General features: G+C 52.5%; 1 protein-coding gene across 7 annotated transcripts in view; it reads right to left on the bottom strand.

The window, feature by feature from the left end:
- The window catches only part of GLI2 (GLI family zinc finger 2), a 262655-nt gene that overhangs the window by 56984 nt on the left and 182235 nt on the right, over positions 1-23436 (bottom strand). For 4 of the 7 annotated variants that reach the window (XM_043894884.1, XM_043894888.1, XM_043894889.1 and 1 more), the window contains one exon: positions 10274-10379. In XM_043894884.1, the coding sequence (XP_043750819.1) occupies positions 10274-10379 (106 nt within the window). Of the gene's footprint in view, positions 1-3665; positions 3730-10273; positions 10380-10653; positions 10673-23436 lie in introns of those variants that run through there. The other 3 variants (XM_043894885.1, XM_043894883.1, XM_043894886.1) reach the window with 3 other exon arrangements.

Genomic DNA, 23436 nt, shown 5'->3' with positions numbered 1-23436 from the left:
GTGGAGGGTGGCCTGCATAGAGGGGATCTCCTCTCCAGTGAGAATTCTTCAACTCTGGGCTGGGCCAGCCAAGGGGGTGTGTGGAATTTCCTTTCCTGGCTGTCTGTCAAAACTAGATGGATAATCCCAAATAGTTTAGATAAGACATCTTGTCTTCCTAGAGGTGGGTGTGTTGCCAATTTTTACCAAGCTTCCGACTGCATTAGTACGTGCTTTGAAAAGGGCCTGGGAGTCAAGGCCCCTCATTAGGACAAGGGCAACTCCAGAAAGACTGTGGAGCTGGAGCTCCCCCCACACCCCAGCAGGCAGGGGCCAGGGGTAGTGCGGGCAGGGACAGGCCCCCGTGCCTTCCTGCTGATAAATGCTTTCCACTCCTGGCTTCCTGGTGCTCTGGGTCCCCTGCTTCCCCCACCACCCCAGCCAAGCACACCACTCTGTAACTGCCCTCCCTCCCCCTCCCAGGCCAGGAGCTATCTGTGGGTACCAAGGTTGCATCTCCTTGGGCTGCATTCCTCATGCCTGATGCAAGGCTAGCACACTGAAGGCAGTAGGTGAGTGTCATCAAATGAACAGGTGCTGAGAAATTCCCCACTGAGGGGAGCAACAACTAAATGCTGCTTTGCTTGGGCAGGACAGGTTAAGTTCACATGTCAGGCATGCAGCTCCTGGAAGGGGAAGACGAGAGAACGGGCTCCCACAGTGCCAGATACACTTCTTCTCCATGGGTCCCCGAGCACATCATTGATGCAGCAACGCTGGCTGCAGTAATGAAGGCTTGGGGAGCAGCTGCAACAGGACTCAGGGGCAGTTCACTGCTCACAAATCCCCTCAACAGATGTGGACTAAGGCTGGCAGGAGTGACCCTGAGTGATCGCACTTGGGACACAGATAAATCCAGCAAGAAAGAATTAAGCTCAATAAATGGATGCATTCCGGGCACTGGCAGCAGCTTCCACCCAGAGTGAACGACATGGACACAAGCAGTGGAAAAAGAACCCCCAGGTCAAAGGCCAATCTGTCCACCCACACCTGAGATTTTACTGTTAGTGATTAATTCCTTTGGATTGATTATAGCGCTAATAACACACCAAAGCCCTAAGACCTACAATGAGATTCCCCTTCCTCCCTGAGGATAATCACAGGAGAAAGAAGATCTCAGGCTTGAGGGTTAGATCTCACTTTCTGACTGAGTGACCTGGGGAAGCCCTTAAATTCTGGATACCTCCAATTTTCTGCTCTGTGAATGGGGAAGAATTATCGTGCAACTCACAGGGCATATGAGAGGACTGGACAGAACATCATCTGCCCAGCACCCAGCAGAGTGCCTGGAACAGAACATGGGTTTCCTCCTGGTGTCAGCAGGGGAGTGAAAAGAGCAAGCCATTATCCAGCAACCACCAGGTACCAGGACCTGTTCTGTTTCACACTACTCACTCACCTAACTCTCACAAGCACCCCATGAAGGGGACTGTGTTTAAAGATGGGGAAACCGAGGCCCTAGAGGTTACACAGCCAGCCCAAGGATGTAAAGGGTACATAGACGGCACAGGATTTGAACTCTGGCCTCACGCTGCACTGCTTACACCCTGGGAGTGTAGGATGGGAACAGCCCAAGACGATGGGGGCCCAGTGGGTCAGGAGAGAAATGAAAAAGGTCACCTCTCCACCCAGCAGGACCTTTTCCCCAGAGGAAGTCCTCCCCATGCCAGCTCTGCACACCCTCCCCTGCTGCAGACCCACCTCATTTCTGCACATCAAGATCTGCTTTACTCTTGGGGCCCCTCCTGCCCTCAGCTGACCACACGGCTCTCCGCAAAGCCCAGAGTCAGGCAACAACTCCTCTGCGAGGGCCGGCATTCAGCAAAGATCAAAGAGCGGGCTGCCTTATCAGACACGCTCCTCATTAAACTTTTACGGGCAGATTCCATTATAAATGAGCTGCCTGTCCCATGCCGCTGAGCACGTTCCTGGAGCTGAGGATCTGAAGCTCTCTAAGTGTGAGAGGCTTCCACAGAGGGGTTGGGGCAAAGAGGAGCCCTCTAGAGTCAAACTCTCCGGGTTCCAGTCCCTGCTGTGCTGCTTACTAGGAGAACGTCCCTGGGGACGGCAGCCAACATTGTCGTGCCTCAGTTTCCCCCGTGTATCCAGCAGGTGTGAAGATGCTCAAGAGATGCTGATGAGGGTTTGTGATGGTTTAGTCGCTAAGTTGTGTCCGACTCTTGTGACCCCATGGATTGTAGCCCCCACCAGGCTCCTCTGTCCATGGGATTCTCCAGGCAAGAATACTGGATTAGGTTGTCATTTCTTCTCCAGGGGAATCTTCTCGACCCAGGAATCAAACCCACGGCTGCTGCATTTCAGGCAGATGCTTTACTGACTGAGCCACGTAGATGACATAATCCAGAGGGCCGGACATAGGCTGCTGTGGCTGCATCTCAGTTAGTCTGAGCCCAGCATCCTGCCACCCAGAGAGAGGAAAGGACCTGCCTCGAGGGCTCTTTAAGGGCCACGCCCACCCCAGGGAGGCAAGGCTCCACACCGACCTGTCACTCAACTCTCAGACAGCCACGGACAGAGGGGGAGATGCCCTACAAACTGCCTTGTCCCGGGGGTTTTCTAGGTTCCACGTTCACCCACTGGGCAGTTCCTCTGAAGAAGTGGTCAGCCTTGCAGCTTTTAAGAAGCACTCCCTGGAGAAGGAAGGGCAGTGTAGACTGACAGGGAGGAAGACAAGGCCCTTCCCTGGTGGGCAACCCTGGGCCTACCCAGCATTTTGGCCTAGGAGCCAGGCGGACAGGCCCTTCAGAAGTCTCTTCCCCTGCTCCATCGCACTCAACAGAATCACGCGTGATTGCTGAGGGCAGAGAATGCTCTTCTTGAAACACAAATAAAGCCCATCCCCCTCTGAATGTGAACCTGGAGTTTGGGCCAAGAATCAAGAAAATTTCCACATATCTTTCTGCTCCCCTAGGTGGCTGGCTGAGGACAGAGCTGTCAGAGGCTGAGGACAACGCAGGTCAGCTGCCAGCCAGGCCAGCTGTGTGTTTATCAGTCTGTGAGCGTGGCATCTTGATGGAACACTGACTGGAAATGCCATCCTCAGATCCACCCATGACCCAGTTCATGAGCTCAGCCAGCAACAGCCAAGAAACTATTTTCTTGAGGGAAGTGGGGATGACCATCTGTATTCATGTGTAGTCACCAGGATGAGGGAGGGTTCAGACCCCGTGAATGGCTCTCGGGGGTGCTGGGCAACTGGCACATGGGACAAAGTGTCCAGAGGCTGGTGGAAGGTAGAAGCCCTCACACCCAGCAGCTGGTATTCCCAGTCTTTCCTGATAGGACCTGGGTCAGCATGTGGCCTTTCCATGAACTGACGGCTAAGCCCCAGAGCCACCTGTCTCTAGCAACAACCCCACCCTGCCACCCGCTCCTTCTCTGTGCAGGGTGGCCTTGGCTGTGACTGCTGAGTACTGTCCACCCGTCACAGCTCAGGATCAGCCAATGCAGGGGAGCAATTAGTGGTGGTCCGGGGTCCAGGCAGGTTCTGGGGTCACAAATGTCAGAGGTCAGGTATGGAGCCCGGTGAGTGGAGAGTGGAGGGGACCGTCCTCCCTACAGTTGAGATGCTGTGTCTGTCCCCTTTCCTGCCCTCCCTCTCTCACCCCTGTATGCACATCTCCTCTGCAGGCTGAGAATACGAAGAGACCCAGGTCATCTTGCAGGCATCTGTGAGAAGATGATGAAGAGGAGGCAGGGGATGTCTGACGCCCATATCGCAGAGTTGTTAGCATGGAGGGAAAAGGCCTAAATGCTTGCTAGCTCTATGACTCTGGACAACCAACACACAGCTCTGGGCCTGCTTTCTCAGGCATCAGATAAGCAGGGTGGCCTGTGGGTGCCTACAAACAACCAGACTCCCACACCTCACCTGAGCCTGAAAGTCTGAGCTTCTGGGGTCACTGCCTAGGAATGTGCATCTTTAAGACACATCCTAGGTCAGATTTACAGCCAGGTTTGAGAACTGCTCCATGAGCTGGTCTCTCTAGCCCTTCTGGGCTGCAAGCAGATGAAACTGGTCCTCTATGAAGCCCCAGGGCAGGACTGGGATGGCAAGGACCCTACAGACACTGTGGCGAGTTGAGAATCCACCCAGCCTCCTGCACCAGGAATATGAGCTTCTGCCCTTCCGGCAAGCATGTGAGTGAATCTGGGCCCAAGGCGGTCCCCACTCCCATGCACACCGAGACGGTGGGGGCTCCAGCTGAGGGCCCCACTGTGCCCCACCTCAGCCTTGGTTCTCCACGTGACCTGCTGAGCCTAGTTCCAAGGGGCAGGGGTGGAGGAGATCCACAGACCTGTTCCCTGCTAGTAGTCACCAGGTGATGGGGAGACCACAGGACCTTCTCTCCTGCCCCTGAGAACAGACTCTCGGAGACTCAGGAGCCCGTGCCCATGGTGGGGTGGGGGTGTCACAGAGGAACCACACCTGACCAGCAAACACACCCTCCCATCCATCTGTCTCCCCATCACCCGTGGTTTGCACAGGTGATGGGGGCTGCATCAGCAGTCCTGACCATTCACTCTTCAGGAACCATCTAAGCATTCGTGAGCTGTGCAAGGCCTGTGGTGGGTCTGCACCTCCAGGGGACTGGAGGGCTCCGGAGAGAGCTGGGTGGTGGGATGGCTATCCATGAGGAAGCTGTCCAGCTGGGTGGTGCTGGGTGGGTTTCACACTCTAGACCCACTGCCTGCTCCTCCCACGTGTAGCTGCCTGCTTGGGGAGGTGTGAGGCCAGCCCTGGCCAGACTCCTCCTCTGTCTGACCACAGGGATTGCTGGAGCCCATCTCCTTCCTATGGTCTCCCACTTCTCCTGCCCATCCTCTAGCAGCTCCTGCAGTTACCCTGAAAAGGAATCAGGCCACTCCCTCCCGCTCCTGGTCGCCAAAAGGAGCAAGTCCAAATTCCTCAACTGGGGAGGGTGGGCGGCGGTGGGAGCAGACCCCTCCTCCCTCCATCCTCAGTGGTACCTCTTCAGCCCCATTTCCCACCTCCCCATGGTGCAGCCCCCAGACAGCATCCCCTTCCAAGGTCACCCCACGGCCCACCTCCGCCACAATGAACCCCTCTCTAACAGGCCAACAGAAATAACAATGATCAGAATGCACCCACTGCAGCTTCCACACTGTTCCAAACACGCTATTTGTATTACCCCATTTAACTTTCCAAATAACTCAGTAAGTGGGATAGGTACTATTATCGTGCACTTTTATAGAGGCGAAAACTGGGGTTTATCCGTTCAGAGTGATTAGATGGTTACCTCCCAAAGCTGGTGCGTTCAGTCCTGGGGTTCAAGCCCAGGTAGCAGGGTGAGGGGCCAGTGGAGGGGCGCTCCTCCTGGAGCCACGCCCACCACGGCCAAGAGAGCCAATGGGCAGAGGCCTTGGGTGGCAGCAGCTGAAGAGGCTCTAGGTGGGACAGGAGATGACACTGCGTCTCATTCGCTGCACGATGTTTGTGTAATTAGGTATATTTGGCAGCGACGAGGAGGAGTGTCTACAGCAGGGGCTTGGTGGATGCAGCGTTCCACCAGGCTCAGACCACATTGATCACAGAAGTCACAGCCAGGGAGCCCACTTTTTCTCCTAGGCTTTATCCTGCTTCCCACCTGGGTGGATGAAGGAGTGGGTTTCCCAGGGTCCCAGGCTAGCCCTGAACACGCGCTGTGTTCCTCCTGTGGCCTGGAACCAGGATAGTGTGGAGCCACTGGGAGCCCACCCTAGGAGGTGGGCCTTGGGGGGCAGGTGGGCTCCTCAACCTTGAGGGGAAGCAAGCAGGCCCACCTTGCATGGATGACATGTGAAAATCGGTGCACCTCTCTGAACCTCAGTGTCTGCCCCCATAGGATGCGGATTATAACCTCATTTCAAAGGCAACCAGGAAGCTCAACTAATACAGCCCCACCAGGCTCCAGTGCAGAGCTTGGCCCCAGCAGGCCCTGCACAAATGACTGACACCCTTTACTGTCTTCTACCGGGTGATGCCAGGCTTCACCACTGAAACTTCGTGATCACAAATGAGCTGAATGGTGACACCCAGAGATGTCTGTGTCCTAATCCTTGGAACCCTTGAATGCTACCTTCTGTAGGAAAAGGGGCTTTGCAGATGTATTTGAGTTAAGGTTCCTGAGACTGGAAGATGATCCTGGATTTCACAATGAAAATCACTGGCATCCTTCTAAGAGAGGCAGCGGAAGAAAACTACCGCGGACAAGAAAGAAGGCGATGTGAGAAAAGATACAGGGGACACAAAGGCAAGGAGGTGAGAGGCAGGGATCACGGGCATGCAGGCAGCCTCCAGGAGCTAGAAAACGCAAGGAGATGGATTCTCTCCTGGAGCAGAAAGGTTCCAGAAGGAAACCAGCCCTGCTAATTAACACCTTGATTTTAGGCCCAGAAGACTTCCTTCTCCTTACTGGCCAGGAGAGAAGCAGGCCCAGAAAGGGGACATGACCTGTGTCCAGCCCTGACCTAGGGGATGACAACGCCTGGAGAAGGCTCAGGGACCACCTCTTACCCACAGCTCTCCATTAAGCCAGGGACTAACAGTCCCAAGGGCCCCCTGATTCAGTGACAAGTTCCTGCCTGCAGACAGAGCATCTCAAACCTGTAATGCGTGTCAAACACAAATGGCGGGCCCATCCTAGAGTCTCTGACTCAGCAGGTCTGGGCCCGGGCCTGAGACTCTGCATTATTAGCAGGCTTATGCTGCTGGTCCAGAGGTTTGGGGAACCACTGAATTTGGGGGCAGAGTCCTACTAAAGGGCTGTATGAGCTTCCAAGAAGGAACTGTGTGGACACACGCAGGGGACCTGTGGTCACACACGTGCTCCCAAGGGAGAAGCCGGTGTCTGGCCGAGGGCCGTGATTAGGTTTCTAACTCTTTCACTCCCTGAGTTGGGGGGCGGGGCCCTAATGATTAATTACTTAACCACTCTGCTGCCTCAGTTCCTTCATCTGTAAAACGGGGCTGACAGAGAGCACACCTTATAGGGTTGAGAGGATTAAGTAAGACGAACACATGAAGTGTTTACAGGCAGAGCTTGTCCAAAGGTCAGAGTTACTCTGAGAAATGGCAGTTGTTAACAGCGAGGTGTCCTTATAACCCGTCACTGTCCCTAGGCATGCGGGGCCACGGGTGCCTGGATGTTCCCCGGCAGAGTGACACGTGTATGCCTGCCTGCACACTCCCCAGGGAGCTCTCAGCCTTGCCCTGGTCTCTGCCCAGCATGGGGCCCCTTGCCGGGAGCACTTCATTGTAGGCCGGCCAAGCCCAGGATCTGTGTCATGGAATCAGCTGAACAGCTTCCAAGAACAGAAAAACAGCCATTTCAACCCCCTCCCGAAAAGGATTCAGCTCCCCTGATACTCAGAGGATGCTTACTGCCACCAGCTGAGCAACTCTGCAGTTCTGCACCAGCTCTAATAGGACACACCCTCCAGAAGCTGCCTGAGCTGTGGGCAGAGGGCTGAAATGGCCCCACCACCCACCAGGGGGACACAAGCCTGCCCACGGCAGGTCTTAGTCAAGCAAGCACCAGCTGCAGGCACCGAGGTAAAACGCAAAGATCCAAACATGTCACAGGGGATAACCTGAAGGGACTCCCAGTGGGCAAACCTGGAACAATTTGAACAACAAAATGAATAGTGATAGCAATAGAGTATAACTCTTGGAAGAATGCAAATATTCACATGTTGATTTGATATAAAAAGTGATCAAGTAAATAGACAAATGGGGAGAAGAGACAGAAGTCTTCCTTACAGTAGAATTCCAATCGATAAACGTGGAAAGAATCACAGAAATAGAAAATCACCATTTGGCAAATAATAGTAGTTACTGTTTTTGGCAAGAACCATCAAAGGATGCTTAAGTGAGTGGCTGAAAATATTATGAGAAATAGGAATTTACATATTACCCAAGTACTGTCCCAAGAGAGACTTGCAATTATCAAGGGACTAGCTTTAAAGTGGAGAAACTCAGCACACCTCACTGTAAGCAAATAATCAAAGTTAGGATTTCCAGGGATGAGAAGTACGGCCATCATGGGCCCTGGACATGATGTTCTAGGATGGGAGAGCACCGCTTCCATGGCAGTATCCCCGCAATGCATCATCTGAATTTATCAGGAGGCAACATCAGGCAAACACAAACTGAGCACATTTTATACATTAAGTGGCCTTTCCTCTTCAAGTATCAAGGTCATATGTAAACTGGTACAGCCACTATGAAGAATAGTAGTGGAGGTTCCTCAAAAAACTGAAAACAGAGTTGACACATGATCTAGCAATCCAGGGTATGTATGTCCTGGGTACATACCCGGACAAAATTCAAATATAAAAAGATAACATGCACTCCTATGTTCATAGCAGTGCTGTTCACAATAGCCAAGACATGGAAGTAACCTAAGTGACCATTGGCAAATGAATGGATGAAAATGTGTTACATATATACAATGGAATATTACTCAGTCATAAAAAAGAAGGAAATAATGCCGTCTGTAGCAATGTGGGTGAATCTAGAGACTATCATACTAAGTGAAGTAAGTCAGAAAGAGAAAGACAAATAGCACATATTGCTTATATGAAGGATCTAAACTATTACATTTCTATGAAACAGACACAGGCTCACAGTTATAGAGAGCAGAGAGGGAAGATGGAGAAGGGAAAGACTGGAAGTTTGGGATTAGCAGATGCAAATGATCACATATAGATGGATAAACAACAAGGTCCTACTGTATAACATAGGGAACTATATTCAACTGATAAACCATAATGGAAAAAGAAAAAAAATGTGTCAAGGTCATGAAAGGCAAAAGAGACTGAGCCATGTCCTGGGGTAAAGATGACTAAGGAGTTATGACAGCTAAATGTAAGGGCTGAATCCTGAACAGAGGAAAAAAGGATATCCACAGGCAACTGATGAAATTTAGATAAGATTTATGAGTTAGTTAATAACACTGAACCAGTCTTTGGTTATGTTAGATATGAATGTCTAAGGAACAGGGTGAGGATATATAGGAAATATCTGTACATTTTCCCAACTTATTTTTAAATGTCTGAGATTATTCCAGAGTACAAAATATCTTTAAAAAGCAAACAGAAGTCCCAGATTTGCTCTGTCCTGGGGTGAGCATGAGTGTAGGAGTCACCTGCCCCCTGATGGGGCACAGTTTTGAATATAGAGAGGGCTCAGCAAGTTTTGACTGACTTTATTCCAGTGGGAGTTGGGAGAGGTGGCAGGGTCTGTCTTCAGCAGGTGGAATGTATGGAGGGGGTTCTCTGCTCAGCAAACATTGACTGTGAACTTATTACACACGTGTCAGCCATCGTCAAGGCGGGAATCAAAGCAAAGCCCAGAGTCCGCTGGAGGCAGTGTAAAAACAGCTCATTCCGGCGTTGCAGGGTGGTGGTAATCCAGGGGAGGGCCCCCACTCAGGGTGGGCTTCCCAGAGAAGGTGGCTCCTGAGCCAAGGCTTCAGGGGTCTGGAGAAGGGGCCATTCCAGGCGGCTGGGCAGCAGGGGCTGAGACCCAGGTACACGGGGGCTGGAACCATAAATGGCAGCTTGGCATGGAATGGGAGATGTCTGGTCAAGAGGCACAGCAGAGATGTAGGAGGTGGGGCAGAGGATTTAGTCTCTTTTCTGGAAGCAAAAGGGACATGGCAGCAAGGGCTCAGGTCTTGGCGTCATTAAAACCAAGAAAAGAGACACAGGCTATGGGTTCTGAGCCCGAGGGTGGGAGCGAAGAGGGACAGAAGCAGGAATAAAGAGAGACATGCAGAGGATGAGCTTCTTCACTGCCAAGGGGCGGGTGGTGGTGGTCTCAAAGCAGGGAGCAGGAGAGGCCCCAAAGTGTAACGGTGAACTTGTCCTTATCAGTAGGGAGGCTCTAGAATTCACTGTCTGAACTGGGATACTTGAGGGCGTGAAAGGGGGGTGCTCTGAATGATTATGTCGGAACAACATCGATCCAGAGTCTCCGGACGTATGTGGGGACTCTGGCCTGCAGAATGTCCCCCGCTGCCTGGATGGGGAAGAGTCTCAGGGCGCTGACGGACACAAGCGGGTCACGAGGGAGGGGGGAAACCAGAGGAGAGCTGGGGTTCACACGACAGCCCCCCTTCCCACGGGGTCAGTGCTCGCCTCGGTGGCACGGGTGGATGACGTCCACTGCGGGGCGGAGAGGCTGAGGCCGGGCGTTGGTGGAACTTACCCGTGCACTCCGGGGACCGAGTGAGGCTCGTAATGGTAGCGGCCCTCCTGGTGTCGCATGTCAATCGGGAAGGGGGCGTGGAACGGCGGCAGGAGATGCGGCGGCACTGCGCAGGGGAGACAGAAACAGGACTTCAGAAACTTTTCCCCTCCCTCGAAAAGCAATTTTCAAAGGGCTTTAAAGCTCGATGAATTTCAGAGCAAGAACGGCCAGGACAGGGGGGCTCCGGGGTGCCCAGCTATCACACACCCACGAAGGGGGATGAATAAATAATCAAAGTCAGCCCGAGAACCCTACATCTTTCACATAAAAGATCCCCAACCGCGCTCTTGACAAAGACAAGCAGCTAAGCGCTCTTTGAACTCGGGGAGATGACAGACTTGGCCGCAAATCAGGGCTGACAGCGCCGACAGGCTTCTGCGCATCCCGGCCTTGGCTGGATGTGGCTCCGGCAGCCCCGGGTCACGGCATCCGGGCTCTCAGTCACCCAGGCGGAGGTGTTTACCTAGAACGGGCTGCGGAGGCAGGACCGCTCCCGGCTGCGGCCAGCCTCCGTCAGGCCAATCCCACCGAGCCGCCCGCCCCGTCCTGTTGGCAGCCACAGTGGACACCTCTGTGGGTCTGTTAATTCTCCAGCTCTTAATATTAATTACAGCCCCCAAGTGCTCCGGCCCCCGGGATGCCAATGCCAACACGTGAGACCTAGCTTCCAGAGTGCGTCAGCCTCCTGTCTGCACTTGGCCTGCCCTCCACAAATCATCATGATAATTGTAGGATGCTCTTTGCTTATTAAAAAAAGAAAATTCCTGGGTACCCTGGAGGCAAACATAATTATAGGCCTTAAAAAACAAGGCTCTTTAAAAAGCAGTGAGACTGGGAAAGGGCTAAGATTTCTCAGTCAGCTCTCACTCAGGCTGAGAGCCACCGGCCAAACAGGGTGAGTGTTGAGTCTAAATTACCCGAGTTTAAAGAAGTCAGGTGGGTTTGTTTTCCACACGCACAGGTCAGCTGACTGTCAGACTTGAGGTGATAAAGAAACACAAATAATGCTGTGGGTTTTGTCCAAGCGGATCCTAGTACTGGAAGCACCATGAAATCTTTTCTGGTTGTGGTAAAATACATGTAACAGAAAACTTACCATGTTAACCATCTGTAAGCGTACAATTGAGTGTGCCTCCACCATGCATCACCAGAATTCTTTCCATCATCTCAGACTGAAACTTTCTCCCCATTAAACACCAGCTCCCCCTCCCCCAGGCAATCACCATTCTCCTCTAGGGACCTCCTGTGAGAGGAACCACAGTGTGTCTTGTCTTGTGATTGGCTGACTTCACTTAGCATAATGTCCCCGAGGTGCATCCATTGTGCCATGTGCCCAAATTTCCTCTTTTTAAAAAATATATTTTACTGAAGTAGAGTTGACTTGAAATTGTGTTCATTTCTGCTGCACAACAAAGTGACTCAGTTATACATATATACATATTCTTTTTCATATTCTTTCCCATGAAGGTTTATCACAGGGCACGGGATACAGTTCCCTACACTGCACAGTAGGACCTTGTTGTGTATCCATTCTCTATAAACTAGTTTGCACCTGCTCATGTCAAACTCCCAATCTATCCTTCCCCTACCTCCCTCCCCCTTGGCAACCACAAATCTGTTCTCTGCTTCTATGAGTCTATTTCTGTTTTGTAAATTTGTTTGTATTAATTTTTTTAGATTCTACATACAAACGATATCATCTGGTATTCATCTTTCTCTAATTTACTTCACTTAGTGTAACAGTCTCTAGGCCCATCCATGTTGTTGCAAATGGCATGATTTCATTCTTCTTATGGCTGAGTGGGATAACTTCCTTTTTTAGGGCTGGTTAATATTCATTGCATAGATATACCACCACATCTGGATTATGCATTCATTCACTGATGGACACTTGGGTTCATCGTTTATGAATTCTTAAGAAGAAACTTTTCTCCTGACATTTAACCTTAACTTTTATGTATTCAATTGTATCTTCCTAATTCTACAGTCCTAACACCCTCCACGGGGACTGGGGATAAAGAAAGCAAATCCTCTCACCCTGATTGAATCAATTTGCCAAACCCAGACTCCACAAATCTTGGGCTCCAAGGAAACATGATGCTGGGCACATTGCCCCATCCCTGTGGTGGGCCAGAAACATTGCCCCATCCCTGTGGTGGGCCGCTCCCTTCTGGGGCTGGTGATTGCAGAAAAGACCACCCTCTTCTCCCATTAGGCCCATGTCCTCTGAGGAGGTGAGGCTGGGCATACCGCTGTGACTCTGAAAAGAGTGACAGGAGGCCTGCACAGCCTCTGGGAGTCAGAGACCAGGAGACCAGCTGCTGCTCACCGACTGCCTGGCTTTGGGCAAACTTCATTACCTCTCTGCATCTCTGTGTCTGATCCGAAGACAAGAAACAGGAGCTACCTGTATGGCTGCCATGAAGATGAAATGCTCCTGCTGAGAGATGCTTGTGCACATAAAAGCACCCTGGTCTGTTACTACGGATGACGACCATTATCACCAATGTTCGGAGCTCCATGGCCCATAATCAAAGCATGGTGGTGGTGTGCAGCTGCCCAGCCGTGTCCGACTCTTTGCAACCCCACGGACCGCGGCATGCCAGGCTTCTCAGTCCTCCACTATCTCCCGGAGTTTGCACAAGTTCAAGTCCACTGAGTTGGTGATGCTACCTAACCATCTCATCTTCTGCTGTCCCTTCTTCTTATGCCTTCCATCTTTCCCAGCATTAGGGTCTTTGCCAGTGAGTCGGCACTGTGTATCAGGTGGCCAAAATACTGGAGCTTCAGCTTTGGCATCAGCCCTTCCAATGAATATTCAGGGTTGCAATGAATATTCCCCTTCATGGACCACAGTCTTGTCATGACAAAGTGACTTGTGAAACCCAGTGAAGCTATGATCCATGCCTTGTATGACAGACAGGTCACAGAGGAGAGTTCTGATAAAACATGGTCCACTGGAGGAGGGAATGCAAACCACTCCAGCATTCTTGCCGTGAGAACTCCATGAACGGTATAAAAAGGCAATCAAACCATGACTACATCATTTACTGGCCACGGAGCGTGGGACAAGTCTTCCTCTGCCCACTGCAGACCCTGGGGAGGACGGAAGGGCAGAAGGCTGGTGCTGGTCTGCTTACAGCCTAGGAGGCAAAGTGGGCTTCTCTGAACCTCATGGGAGTCACCAGAGAAGCAGTGTTTACCTTCCCAAACCTGTAGGAAAGGGCCTTTATGATATTTTTTTAAATTTTTCTTAAAATGCAGCCAGGCAGACCAGATTACAGTATTTGCTAATAAAATAAACATGGTTTATTTTTGTCTATTTCTGACTGTTTCCCTGCGTATTCAAAAGGCTCCCCGAGGAAGGTGTCACTGGGCCCATTTCATAGATAAGGAAATGGAGACCAAGGCCGATTTCAGCTCAAAGTTATGGAGCTGAAAGATGATAGACCAGGAGGGGAATCCAAGACCTGGGACAGCTGGGCACGGGCTTTTCCCTCTGCCCAGTTCCAACGAACACTCAGAGGCAGTCCCTGGGTCCAAGAGTGATCCTGGTGTCTTTCTGTCTGCACCCCGTGGATGAGTCATATTTAACAAGCGCTCACACAGTCCCGGGCTCTGCTCTCACTGCTTTGCAAACATCAGCTCCTGGTCCTCCCTGAAAGCCCAGGCTGTGTTTGTCCCAGAATTCCTATTCTCTCCACTGACCAACCTCCCAGCACCTCGGGGTGCTCCTTTCCCCCTGCCAAGGTTGAAGGGGGTCCCCTGATGCCAGGAGAGCCCAGACCTCCCCCTCCACATGACTAGCTAGCAGTGCTCTTCTCAGGATTCCTTCAACTTCATCAGGTCGGAAGAGCTGTGAAAACTCCAGGAATGATGTGCTCACGGTGGCTGACCAGGCATCCGTGAAACGGAGGTGGCACCAGGTGACCCAGCGGCGCAAGACCAGGCTATGTGCATGTGTGCGGTGGCGGAGGGGCCTGGGGCTTCCCAGCAGAGGCAGGAGAGACAGCCACCCACAGGGTCCTCCTGCAGCTGGGGTCGCTCCCTCCTTTCTGCCAGCTCCTGGGGTGCAGGCTGTGGAGGTCACCAGGGAAAGCAGCTTCCTCTTTCTCAAGTCAAGGCCACCAGGCACGAACTCCCCACAGCCCTGCTGCCCCCCGTGCAGCTGACACCCATGGGAGAAGCAGGCAGCAGGGGCTCTGGCCACACCCCTGCACCCACAGCCTCACCCCCTTGGGATCCTCAGGACAAGCCTGGGAATGCATGTCAGAAGTTCTAGTCAGGGTGGGGAAGGTGTTGGGTCGGCCGGCTGCTGACCACGGCAGGCCCCACCAGGGTCAGGAGGGAATGAGCCAGATGCTCATTCTTAGTGACATCAGCGGCCTCACGCAGCTTTGCTTACAGTGCTTTGCTTCAACCCTGCCATCAACCCTGCTCTTATCCCCATTTTTCAGGAAAAAACATCAAGGCTCAGAGTGGTGTGTCTCCACTCTAGGAGACCAACTAGTTCAACTGCCGGTTTCACTGAATCTCCCCACTCAGCCCATGCACTTTCCCGGAGACCTCAGCTCAAAGCCAACCATCAGCCACAGGGCCTCTGAGCACTCACTTCCGATCCAGCAGCTCCCAGATGGACAGCGGGCCTCTCATCAGCCAGCAGAGAACAAGGAGTCCAACCTGGGACCTGCTGTCCGGGCCCCTCGGCCCACCCTCAGAGAACCACCCAGGCCATTCATATCAGGGGCTGACTTCTGGGCAGCCGTCACCACAGCAACAGCCATCCATCCATTCATTCATCCAGCTTGTATCAAGGGCTGGCTCTGTCAAAGCCCGGCTCCAGGTCCGGGAGGTGTGGGTCACCGCGCCACCTACATTGCTGCCACCACAACACCATAGGGCTTCCTGGGAGAGGAGGCAGGCAGAGAGCAAAACAGAAAGACACTGATGACATAACGCCAGGGTGAAGAAGCTGAGAAGGAAAGCCAGCCGGGCAGGGGATCACAGGGGCCTCGGGAGACACGAGGGAGGAAGTCAGGGCTCTCAGGGAAGACGGTGGGCCTGGCAAGGGGCATGGCCATTGTCAAGGCCTGGTGGGTGGGTGGCGGCAGAGGAGAGCTTGGTGGTCTCAGCCCCTGGCCACCTGGGCTGGAGCCGAGGGATAGAGCTGGGAGAGACAGAAGAGGCCCTGTAAGCGCGGATGGGCCCTGGGAAGGACTTGGGGGTTCTCTTCTGGCAGATTTAGGTTTCCTGGGGGTACTCAGCAGGGAGTCATGTGCTCTGATGAAATCTGTCAGAAGGCCACGTGATAGAGCCAGGCCACATGGGGCTGGGCATGCATCGGCCAGGGACCCCAGATTGATTCTGCCCACGAGGCAGCCCTGGGACACAGGGAGCATGAAGTCCCCAGTCTGGGTCTCTCGTTATCCTTCTGTACAATGGGGACTGATGCACTCCAAGCTCCTTCCGACAGGAACAATCCTGCTATGAGAGGGGTCACCTGCACCCCCAGGGAAAAGCCACGCTTGTCCCAGCTGGTGACTCCCACGGCTTCAGGAGGGACATAGGCGGTGGGGGCGGGAGGCGGGGATGCTGGGTACAGGCTGTTTCATCTTTATGGTCCTCTGTGTACAACTCACTGACCTAGCGGTCCTGCCGAATCCACTCAGCACTCCGCCCTGGGCCCCGGCACCTGAGCCCACCTAGACATTTGCCTCTGGGATCAGCTTTGCTGTGCACATAAACTGAGGATAAAGCTTATGTGGCTCATCTGGAGACACCGGCGCATCTGAGGACGCAGGATCCTCACAGACCAGCATGGACCACTGCAGGCCCCATGCCCCCGATGGAAACATTCAGACTGGAATGCTGTGCCCAGGGCCCCTCCGTCAGGCAGAGGAGGACGGAGCCCTTCTTTGGACCTTCTGCGGGACAGCACACCACCCAGAGGCCATCAGCAGCATCCAAGGAACTTAGGAAAATAAGTGCAAAGAACAAGGCAGCCTTCCAGAAACATACTGAATGGGACCCATCCACACATTGTTTTCATTGTGAGCTCTTTTTTTAAGCTAAAAAAAATTCAGACTAAATCATGTCCTTCTGGCATGAGCAGGGAACACACACACACACATACACACACCATATGCCATTTCAAAGAAATGGCTCTCTTTTTAAGTTTCTGAGGAAGAAACTCTAAGATGGAAATTTTCTATGCACTGCCCTGCCCTCTCTGAAAAAAAAATGCACATTTGCTTTTGATCCTACATAGAAAGAGCAACAGTCTGAGAAACTGATGATGGTGGCGTGACGGGTTTCTTTAACCCCAGGATTTTTTTTGCACCAAGGTTTAAATGCTAAGTGCTCCTTGGCTGGTGGTCCCAGGGGTGAGGGCACGTTTGTGCCAGCAGTGTCCTCAGTATAAGGATCTGGCTTTGTCAGTGAGCAGGGCCGGGAAAGGGCCCAGGGGACCTTCCCCTGGAAGCCCAGCTCTAGTTAATGCCCCGTTACTAATGACTCTGGTGGGTTACTGCCTAAGAGGATGGGACGGTGGGGGTGGGGTGTCAGCAGAGAATTCAGACAAAGAATCGGGAAAACTGGGTCATGGAAACATGACCAGGCAGCCAGGTCAGCAGCTGGAGGAATTCTCCTTGGATGAAGTCATGTGTTGCTACAGTGGGGAGGCGCTGCCCCGGGGACTGGGCTCAGAGACACAGTAGGAGGGGGGCCAATCAGGGGGAAGCAGCCATCTCCCCGGAGAGACCAGGCGTGCTGGGGACACCCCAGCCCTCTGGGCAGTCTAATTCCTAGAGATCAGCATGCTGTCCAGTTACGTGGTCATTCCCATCAAGACTGCAGCAAGGAATGAGCTCAGATCACATGGGCTCCAGGCCTGGGACCAGGGAAGAAAGGGGCTTCTGGGAGGAGAGCTGTCTAGCCCTGGCCCCGACCGAGGGAGGGTGCCGACAGCAGCCTCTGGAAGGAGGTTTGGCCCTCCTTCCCTGTTTGACACAGGGCTGAGTTACAGTGAGTCACAAACGCATCTCAGCTCGGCCTGTGGGACTGGGCAGGGGGGACATGAGCTCAGAGTGGACAGGACAGGCCTTGATCCCATCCCTCTCAGGAGGCTGACCATGCTCTGGGGTGACTGTGCAGAAGGCCAGTGCTGAGGCCCTGTCAGGGGGACTCTGCTGGGATCCGGGAGCCTCTGAGAAGCTGAGATGGAGGCATGGCTCTGGAGACCAGGAAAGGGGTCCCCACTATTTCTGCCTGGGATTCCCCATTCATGACCAATAGATCATGTTCCTTTCCTTTATAATTCCTTGCATCTTAAAAAACATCCAGAGCAATTGTTTCACTCTTCTTAAAAGTAAACACATCATGGGAAAGTCATAAATTCACACTCATGTGAAAATTCACAGATCACTTATCAAGTCACTTCCCCATCATGGAAGGACCCAGGCAGCAAGTGACACCTGTATCTTTGGAGAAGGAAGGGGCTAGGGTGGAGGAGAAACAAATGGCAGATGAGGAGGCTTCAAGTCAAGCATAGTGAACTTGACAGCTCAACTGACATCTGCCTGGCCCCTGAGTTGTGCATCAGTCAAATGAGAGTCCTAAGGGGTAACCTGTTCCTGTGGTCTGAGGAGCTCAGGGTAGGAGCAGGAAGCACGTGGGCCCCAGACAGAGCTGGGTGTGAACCCCGGTTTTGTCATTTGCTAGCAAGTGACATCTTTTAACATTTAAAATAGCTCGGCTGGAATTCCATCGCCTCCACAAGCTTTGTTCATAATGATGTGTCCTAAGATCCCCTTGAGTTCACACTCCATAATGGCCGACTCTAGGTGAGTGACCACACCACTGTAGTTATCAGGGTCATTAAGACAATTTTTGCACCACAATATTGTTATCGGCTATACCACAATACAAAATAAAAAATTAAAAAAAAAAAACACTTCAAGCTAGGCTTCACCTGTACGTACTGAGAAACTCCAGATGTATAAGCTGAATTCAGAAAAGGCAGAGGAACCAGAGATCAAATTGCCCACATTTGTTGGATCGTGGAAAAAGCAAAGGAATTCCAGAAAAACATCTATTTCTGCTTCATTGACTGCACGAAAGCCTTTGACTGTATGGATCACAACAAACTGTGGAAAATTCCTAAAGAGATGGGAATACCAGACCACCTTACCAGCCTCCTGAGAAACCTGTATGTGGGTCAAGAAGCAACAGATAGAACCTCACATGAAACAACTGACCGGCTCAAAATCGGGAAACGAGTACAACAAGGCTGTGTATTGTCACCCTGTTTATTTAACTTAAACGCAGAGCACATCATGCAAAATGCTGGGCTGGATGAAGCACAAGCTGGAATCAAGATTGCCAGGAGAAATATCAGCAACTTTAGTCATGCAGATGATACCACTCTAATGGCAGAAAGTAAAGAGGAACTAAAGAGCCTCTTGATGAGGGTGAAAGAGGAGCGGTAAAAAGCTGGCTTAAAACTCAACATTCAAAAAACTACAATCATGGTATCCAGTCCCATCACTTCATGGCAAATAGAGGGGGAAAAAGTGACAGTTTACTTTCTTGGGCTCCAAAATCACTGCGGACAGGGACTGAAGTCAGGAAATTAAAAGATGCTTGCTCCTTGGAAGGAAGGCTATAACAAAGCTAGACAGCGTATTAAAAAGCAGAGAAATCACTTTGCCAACAAAAGTGCATATTATCAAAGCTATGGTTTTTCCAGTAGTCATATTCGGATATGACAGTTAGGACCATAAAGAAAGCTAAGCGCCAGAGACTTGATACTTTCAAACTGTGGTACTGGAGAGGGACTCTTGAGAGTCTCTTGGACAACAAGAGGATTAAACCAGTTAATCCTAAAGGAAATCAAGCCTGACTATTCATTGGAGGGACTGATGCTGAAGCTGAAGCTCCAATACTTTGGCCACCTGACTCGAAGAGTTGACTCATTGGGAAAGACCCTGATGCCGGGAAAGATTAAAGGCAAAAGGAAAAGGGGACAGCAGAGGATGAGATGGTTAGATAGCATCACCAACTCTTTTTCAATGCTTTTTTGAAATGAATTTGAGCAAACCATTGGAGATAGCGGAAGACAGAGGAGTCTGGCATGCTGCAGTCCAAGGGGTCGCAAAGAATCAGACACAACTGAGTGACTGAACAACAAGTGACAAGGGCTGTGAGCTTTAGTCTTCATCTGAAAAACGTGATGGCACACACCCAACTTGTGTAGCCGATGACCGCATCTGCACAGAGCAGGATGCTCACCGTGCATCTCAGGAGAGGTGAACAAGAGTCACGTGGGGACCTTTTCTCCAATCCATGGCATAAGGGACCCCAAGAAGCATCTCACTGACCTCAGATGCACCACCCACCACCGAATGAGCCCTCGTCAGGAGCTGCTGCTTCACACAGTGGGGACAGGTGGAGATGATGGGTCATGGGCTTTAGGGCACTGTGGGAAGATAAAATCTACGATTTTATTCCTGCTGAAGTCACCCCCATTCCCACACAGCCCACTGCAGGGAGCTCAGGCTGGCTGCTCCAACTCTAGCGGTCCCCACTGGTCCTTCCCTAGAATCCGTGATGTGTCGCCCAAGACGAAACAAATACGCGAGGGGATTTGCAGGTGGCTTGAGACTTCCAATGAACATCATTGTAAATTTTGTTCAAATGACGGCTTTTGATAAAAGTGTACCCATCCCTTCCTTGCTTCCCTGGTGGCTCAGACGGTAAAGAGTCTGCCTGCAATCTAAGAGACCCAGGTTCGATCCTTGGGTCAGGAAGATCCTCTGGAGAAGGAAATGGCAACCCACTCCAGTATTCTTGTCTGGAAAATCCCATGGATGAAGCAGCCTAGTTGGCTATAGTCCATGGGGTTGCAAAAGAGTCGGACATGACTGAGGTGTCCCATGTGCTGGAGGGCAGCAGCTCAGAGGATGGATCCCTTTTATGATCCAACTTCCTGACATCAAACCCTGTTCTCCCTTCCAGGAAGCAAGGAGGGATCAATGGCATGAACAAGTGAACCTTTGGGGAGGACTCTTAGAGGAAAATCACTATTCTCCAGTCTACCCCGAATGCCCAACTTGGTCAATTAACTGTTTAACTCTTCAGGGAACGAGAACATGAGGACACTTAGCAAAAGGAAAAGGACTGATTGTGTAGGGATGGGATGGCGATCGGTGCCTTTATATTTTGTGCCCCAATGAACCTGGAAGGTCCACCAGCCCTCAAAAAAGTTCGACCTTTCAGCCATTGAAGCTGGGCTTGTCTCAAATCCACAACTCCTCCCATCTCCGTGGAGACACCAGGCGCTCACCTTCCCAGAAGATACCAGGAATGGCGGTGCCAGCTGCAAAAAATACACGGGATGCCCCTTCCTCACACGCAGGTCTGACCTAGGGACATGATGCGGCTGACACGTGACCCCTCTAACACTGCCTTGACCTGCACAGGCTGCAGCTCCCACGAGGTCTAGCTCCTTAACTTTCTGGGGAATTCACAGTGTGGAGCTCTCAACTCTGGCCCATCACAGCCTGGAGAATGGAAGTCAACTGACAGCCCACCTAAGGCCCCCCATTCTGTCCAAATAGGGGAGTCCTGTTCGAGGGTCCTGGAGGCCCAGAGAGCGAGGAGCAGTATTCCTGCCCACAGGTCATGCGCTGGGCATCTCAGTGGAGGCTGTCTGCAAAGCTGGAGACCCTGACCCTGTGGGATTCAACGGGGTCCACAGGCATAGCTGCCAGAACGCCTCAAGTTGAGGAAGCAAGATTTCCATGGGACCCAGAGCAGCCAGGAAGACTCCCTGGAGGAGGTGGTTTTGGAGCTGGGTCCTCAAGGAACCAGGAGTGGGAGGGCTGGACCGAAGGGAGAGGATGATGGGTCCTTCGGGCTGGGAGGCAGTGTGGACGGAGTCCAGAGGACTCATATGCATCCTGGCACAGAGTTGTGTGCATGTGGGTGCTGGTCCAAACCACGTGGCCTCTCCGGTATATCCAGGCTGAGGAAGGCCTGGGGCCCTCAGGGATTCACAATGCAACACCTACTAGGAGCTCATATCAGTGCTTCTCAGACCCAAGAATCACCTGCAGGCTTTGTTAAAATACTGTGGCTGGGCCTCTTCCCCGGAGTCTCGGCCTCCATGGGCCTGGGCGGGCCTGAGACCCTGCATTTACAAAAAGGGCCCAGGTGGTACTGAGCAAGCTTGCCAAGGACCACACTCGGAAAACAGCTAGCCTGGATGACCCTTTACCTGCGGTTGCCCCAGAGTTCCCTCTGGCACCAGTAAGTGCCAGTAAGGAGATTACTTCTCATATTTCTACCTACTATGCATTGTCCTGGCAGGAGAACGTTCGCAGCTGGAGAAACTCCACAGTTGAGGAGAGAGACCGCCTGGGTGTGTCATTTGAATCCAGGGGACCACCAAGCTGTCCCATTTACCAGGGCTCCTGAACACAGACTTCAGATGGCCAGAGGACCATGAGGAAGGCGGCCCAGAGTCTGTGCTTTCCCAAGTACAAGAACAAAGATGCAGGCAGCGCTGGAGAAAGCACGCGGATGGCCCCTGTGCACGCCTCCCTGTGCGGGGGTGGGCTCAGTCCACTTTCAAACCTGGACAGTTTCAAAGGCCAGCTCTTCAGTCACATGGACTCAGATGGCCAAGGCCTCTCCCAGCAGGAACCAAGTAATGGGTTGAAGTAGCAGGGCTGGGAAGAAGACCTTGCAGGCACAGCCAGGAAAGCCTCCTTCTCAGTGGCCAGACTTTATGCGAATAGCACTGTTACTCCCAATAATAACCGGGGGACAGGCTGCTTCCAGAGCCACTCCCCATGCCCGGGCACTGCCCCAGAGGAAGCACTTAATAAGAATAATAATATCCTGACTGGCACTCCAGAGTATGCAATTAAAAAGCGTTTTTGTCTCACTTAAGGGGGAAAATAGTGGGGGGAAATGAAAATCAGACAGGAAATTCCAGCACTCCAAGTTGGCGGGTGTCTGGGGGCTGAGGCCCAGGCCGCTGGTGCAGACCTGCCCCCACACAGGGCCTGGCAAGACCAGGGCCGCGGCTGGGCCCACCTCACCACCACGGGCTGGCCTTTCCAAGAAGGTTTTGCTAGACAAAATAGGACAAAAGAGCTGGGCTGGGGCCAGCATGAGCCACTCCACGAGGGCAGTGCCCTGATGCTGGTCTGAGGGTGGGTGGGCAGGCAGGCAGAGAGGAGCACAAGGGCCACAGCCGGGCCAGACACCTGGGAGAGGCCAGACACGAGTCCAGACTTGAGTGCCACATGGCCCTCACACATGGGCACTTTGGGCCTGCTCCTCTCCACCACAGACTGAATATTTACATTGTCCCCAACTTCTTATGTGGAAGTCCTAACACCTGAGATGATGGTATTTGGAGGTGGGGCTTTGGGGAGGTGATGAGGTGATGGGGGTGGAGCCTGCATGATGGGATTAGTGCTCTAGTAAGAGAGACCCAGGGAGCCCCTTGTCCCCTTCCAAATATAAGGACACAGTGGGGACGGGCAGTTTATAAATCAGGCAGTAGGATGTCACCAGACACTGAATCTGCTGGTGTCTTGATCTCTGACTTCCCAGGCTCCAGACCGCGAGCAGTTAATGTCTGCTTGTTTGAGCTCTCCACCCATCTCTGGTGTTCTTGTTACACAGCTTGCGCTGACTGAGACAGATGCAGAGGGTGGTGGGAAGATGCGTCCACGGCAGGCAGATGGGGCCTGGGGGCCTGAGGCCTCAGGATTGTGGTGAAGAGCACTGAGGCTGCAGCTGATGCCCTGGCCCAGCCCAGCCCCACCACTGATGCACTTAACCTCCCTGCACCTTGGTTTTCTCATTTGTAAAGTGGGGTGGTGTTAGGACCCAGGTCAGAGGCGGATGTGAAGCAGAGACCAGCTAACGTGTCAGAGTCTATGCCGGCTGGGCACACAGTGGGGCCCCAGCACTGCCAGCCCGGTCATCTCCACGGACCTCCTGCCCCTGCAGTGAGGACTGGGAGACTAGCGGGGAGCTCCAGGGAGGCCCTGGGGAAACCCCTGCTGTCTTAGGAAAGGGATAAGTGGCCTGCCGATCAGGGTAGA

Source organism: Cervus elaphus, chromosome 33 (genome assembly GCF_910594005.1).
Source record: "Cervus elaphus chromosome 33, mCerEla1.1, whole genome shotgun sequence".
Lineage (NCBI taxonomy): Eukaryota > Metazoa > Chordata > Mammalia > Artiodactyla > Cervidae > Cervus > Cervus elaphus.
The sequence above is the reverse complement of the archived record's forward strand: the minus strand, read 5'-3'. Positions and strand labels throughout refer to the sequence as shown.